The 4,018-nt window shown below is 40.5% G+C and overlaps 2 protein-coding genes across 2 annotated transcripts; both read left to right on the forward strand.

The window, feature by feature from the left end:
- Positions 1 to 641: 641 nt before the first annotated feature.
- Positions 642 to 2,504, forward strand: LOC119616689 (E3 SUMO-protein ligase ZBED1-like). The gene is made up of 2 exons (XM_037973633.1): positions 642 to 1,609; positions 2,024 to 2,504. Exons 1-2 carry the CDS (start codon positions 642 to 644, stop codon positions 2,502 to 2,504), a joined length of 1,449 nt encoding a protein of 482 aa, XP_037829561.1.
- Positions 2,505 to 2,792: 288 nt separating this feature from the next.
- LOC119616664 (E3 SUMO-protein ligase ZBED1-like) lies at positions 2,793 to 3,445 on the forward strand. Its single transcript, XM_037973405.1, has 2 exons — positions 2,793 to 2,861; positions 2,982 to 3,445. The coding sequence occupies exons 1-2, from the start codon at positions 2,801 to 2,803 to the stop codon at positions 3,356 to 3,358; spliced, it is 438 nt and encodes a 145-aa protein (XP_037829333.1). The 5' UTR covers positions 2,793 to 2,800; the 3' UTR covers positions 3,359 to 3,445.
- Positions 3,446 to 4,018: the final 573 nt, after the last annotated feature.

Consider the following 4,018-nt stretch of genomic DNA (forward strand, 5'->3'; position numbering starts at 1 on the left):
ATTTTATTTTATTTTATTTTATTTTATTTTCAATTGGATGTTCAGACATCCAAAGTGTTAATTGCAGCTTTTTCACAGCAGGACTTCATTTTTATTTGGAGAAATAGTTCAAATCAGACCATCATGAAAAATATAATGTTTAGAAAATAAATTCAAACAGAGGATTGGGGCCACTGGAAAAAAACAAAACAAAGAAAAAAAAACCCCAAATAGTTCTGACTTTAATCTCAGAATTCTGAGAAAAAAAAGTCAAAATTCTGAATTCTGACTTTTTTCTGACTTTATCTCAGGATTCTGGTTTTAATCTCAGAATTCTGACTTGAATCTCAGAATTCTGAGATTCAAGTCAGAATTTCCAGTGGCCCTAATCCTCTTCCGTATTTTTTTGTCTGGCATCATTGCCAATTAGGGCTGTAGAATAAAATCAATTTTGCGATATATATCGATTTTTTCTTTCCTAGAAAAAAATCGATATTCATCCGCAAGTATCGTGATTTAACTGTTACCCTCCTCACTCACAGCTTGCTTCGCCGGGAGAGTGATTAGGTCATCCAGCCACTAGTGTCGCTGTAGAGCATTTCTGCCAAGTTACCCACCTAGTAGATACTTGATTTTCACAGAAAAAGAGTGCGGGCAGTGAAATGACGGCGAATATCGTTCCAGCACCCTCTTGCTTTAAAGCAGATGTGTGGACGTACTTTGGCTTCAAAAAGAAGAAGGATAGCGACTTTATGGATAAAGCTCTGGCGGTCTGCAAGCTGTGTCACACAAGTGTTAAAAACTCGGGAAATACCACCAACTTACGAGCCCACCTGAAACGTCACCACCCCGACAAGGTAATGCTAGCCGAGGAGCTACACCGTGACCCAAAACAAACCATGCTGGGCAGCGATGGCATGTTTTCCCACAAGTTACCAACTACTTCGCCAAGGTCACAAAAGATTACCGAGACTATTGCCTACTTTATTTGTCAGGATTTGAGACCCTACTCAGTGGTTGAAAACGCAGGCTTCAGACGCATGGTGAACGCGATGGAGCCCCGCTATCAGATCCCGACCCGTGAACATCTCACCAAAGTATGCGTTCCCAGGCTGTATACCCAGACAAAGGCTCACGTCAAAGCCTCCCTTGACAGCGCAGAGCGGGTCGCCCTGACGTGCGACAGGTGGACCTCGCGAACAACAGAAGCCTACGTGACCATCACGGCTCACTTCATCAATGAGGAATGGGAGCTTGTTAACTTCATCTTACAAACCACGGACATGCCCAAGAGCCACACCGGACAAAACCTGGCAGAACACCTGAGAAAGGCCCTCACTGAGTGGGGAATAACGGAAAAGGATCCTGTAATTGTCACAGACAACGCGTCAAATATGTCCATTGCAGCTGCGGAGGCAGCGTTCTCACTTCACGTCAAATGCTACGCTCACACCCTGAATCTGGCTGCGCAACGAGCCCTAAAAGTCACAGCAGTTGCACGCCTGTTGGGAAAAGTAAGAAGGATCGTCAGCTTCTTTAGACGAAGCACCACAGGAAGCCACATCCTAAAAGAGAAGCAGATGCTTTTACGACTACCACAACATAAGCTAGTGACAGACGTAGTTACGAGGTTAGTATGTTACTTTTTATAGGGCTTGGCGACATGAAAAAATGTATGTCAGTTTTTTTCTTCTTAATCCATATTAGATATATTTTTTTCATGGAAGATTTAATGTAAAGACAAATGTAGACAAACTGTAAACATGTAAATCTGCATCCTGACAACTTGTCTCAGCTGAGTGACCACCACTTGCGTCTTGAGGCTACAGAGACTGATAATTTCCTCACTCAGCTCCTTTTTGCATTACTATAAGTAAAAAAATTTTTGTATAAATGTTTATCTTACAGTGCAATTTTCAATTATTTTGATTTATACTACTTTATTTTGTCGTTACCAGCAATGTAGTGAGGGACACAGCATGGCTGTCCTTTACAAATATATAATATATTATTTATTTAGTTTTTAAATTTTATTTGACTACAGGTGGAACAGTGCACACGACATGTTGGAGCGATTTCTTGAGCAACAACCAGCTATCTGCGCAGCCCTGCTCTCAAGTGAGGTGAGGAAGTCTGAGAAGGATCTGTGCACACTGTCCAAGTCAGACGTAACAACAGCTGAAGAAGTTGTCAGTGCATTGAAGCCCACGAAGGAGGCGACACAGTACATGTCCAAAGAGAAGATCCCCTCACTATCAGTCATAGCACCCCTCCAGGACACACTGTTGAATGGACTGAAACTGATTGAAGGCGAATCTTCTGTCATTAAAGATATGAAGGCTGCCATAACTGAGGATCTTGAGAAGAGATACATTAACCTTAAGGCAACTCTCTATGCATCTTCTGCAATGGATCCAAGATTCAAAAGTCTTCCCTTTCTAACTGACAACAAAAGACAGGAAGTCTACAATGGACTGGCTGCAGAGGCTGCAAGACTGAGCATCCAGCCTTTAGAGGTACAGTGATGGTATTGATGGGTTTTCCCTTTGGCTTGTATCCTATTCTGCAATCTCCTGGCAAGAGTTAACATAGGCCTAAAAAATATTTTTCAAAGTTTTAATTTCATATCCTACAAAGTTAACAGTTTAAAATGGATTGATATCAAATAGTTTAAAAAGCATAAGTACCACAATGGTTGTTGTTTAAAGGCATAGATATTAAATAATATAATTCAAAGATGCATTATAGTAAAAGCTCATGAATTTAATGGCATGTGTGTTTTTTAATTCAGTTTCCACTTTGGAGCGTGGACCAAGAGGGGATGGGACCTAAAGAAGCAGCTGTCGATGAAGAAGAGCAATTCAAAGGAGAAAGCATCCAAGGTCAGTAACACTCATTCTCATTTAGTGAAGCACACTGTGTTGTCTTAACCCATTTGTTGAAATTATGGAATTTGCTTAACTGTAAATAATGAGTTGTTGTTTTTATTTATTTATATTAAGGTCAGAATCCTGCATCCAAGAATCCAAGGCCATCTTGTCCACTGGCTGTCCTTCTTGGTGAACGATACGGTGGTGGTGCAGCACGACCCAAGACATATACCCAAGAGGATGAGGCTAAAGAGCAGATGACCCGCTACAGGGAGGCAGATCTCCTGGAAGTAAAAAAGGATCCACTGGTTTGGTGGAAGGAGCACCAATATGAGTATCCACTCCTGTCACACCTTGCTAAAAGGTACCTCTGTATCCCTGGCACCAGTGTATCCTCAGAGAGAGTTTTCTCCACCGCTGGAGATATCATCACTGCGCAGAGAAGTGCACTTCTCCCAGAGCACGTTGATCAGATTGTATTTCTAAACAAAAATCTGAGGAGAATGTAGCTCACTTGGCCTGCAGAGTAGACTTTCTGTTTAGAGTTCACTTATTATTCAAGGTCTATCTACAGGCCTTAATCTGCTCTGCTAATATGGGTGCATATGAAGTTAAATTAGTTAAATTGTCAAATGTAAATTTAAGTTGTACAAATTAAATTGTACTGTTTCAATTAAAAGAAACATGTTTTCTCACCACTTCTTTGATTCATTTTGTCCAGCTGTCCGCTTTCAGTCTGTGTCCAACCAGAGCCAGGTATTGTGTAGTTGGTGCTTTTAATCAGTTTTCAGTTAAATTAATTCAATCCAACTCTATAACCGTCATAAAATGCCACCAAAATCACCCTGTACCTCGAAAATCGTTCAGGAAATCGCGATACTGCATCGAATCGTATCGTTTGCTGAATATCGCGATATATATCGTATCGTGAGCAGAATATCGTGTATCGTATCGTATCGTAAGATTTTTGTATCACTACAGCCCTATTGCCAATAAAGGTTGGTGAATTGAAGTAGACACTTTACACATCCACTAAAGAAACTAGTTCCAAAGCACATTTGAATAAGTACGACTATATTTATTTATTTTCATTGAGAACATTTGTGAGTGCTACATCGATTTTACATTTGTTAAACCGATGTAGCACTCTCAAAATTAATCTTATGTTT

This window comes from Kryptolebias marmoratus, linkage group LG22 (genome assembly GCF_001649575.2).
Source record: "Kryptolebias marmoratus isolate JLee-2015 linkage group LG22, ASM164957v2, whole genome shotgun sequence".
Lineage (NCBI taxonomy): Eukaryota > Metazoa > Chordata > Actinopteri > Cyprinodontiformes > Rivulidae > Kryptolebias > Kryptolebias marmoratus.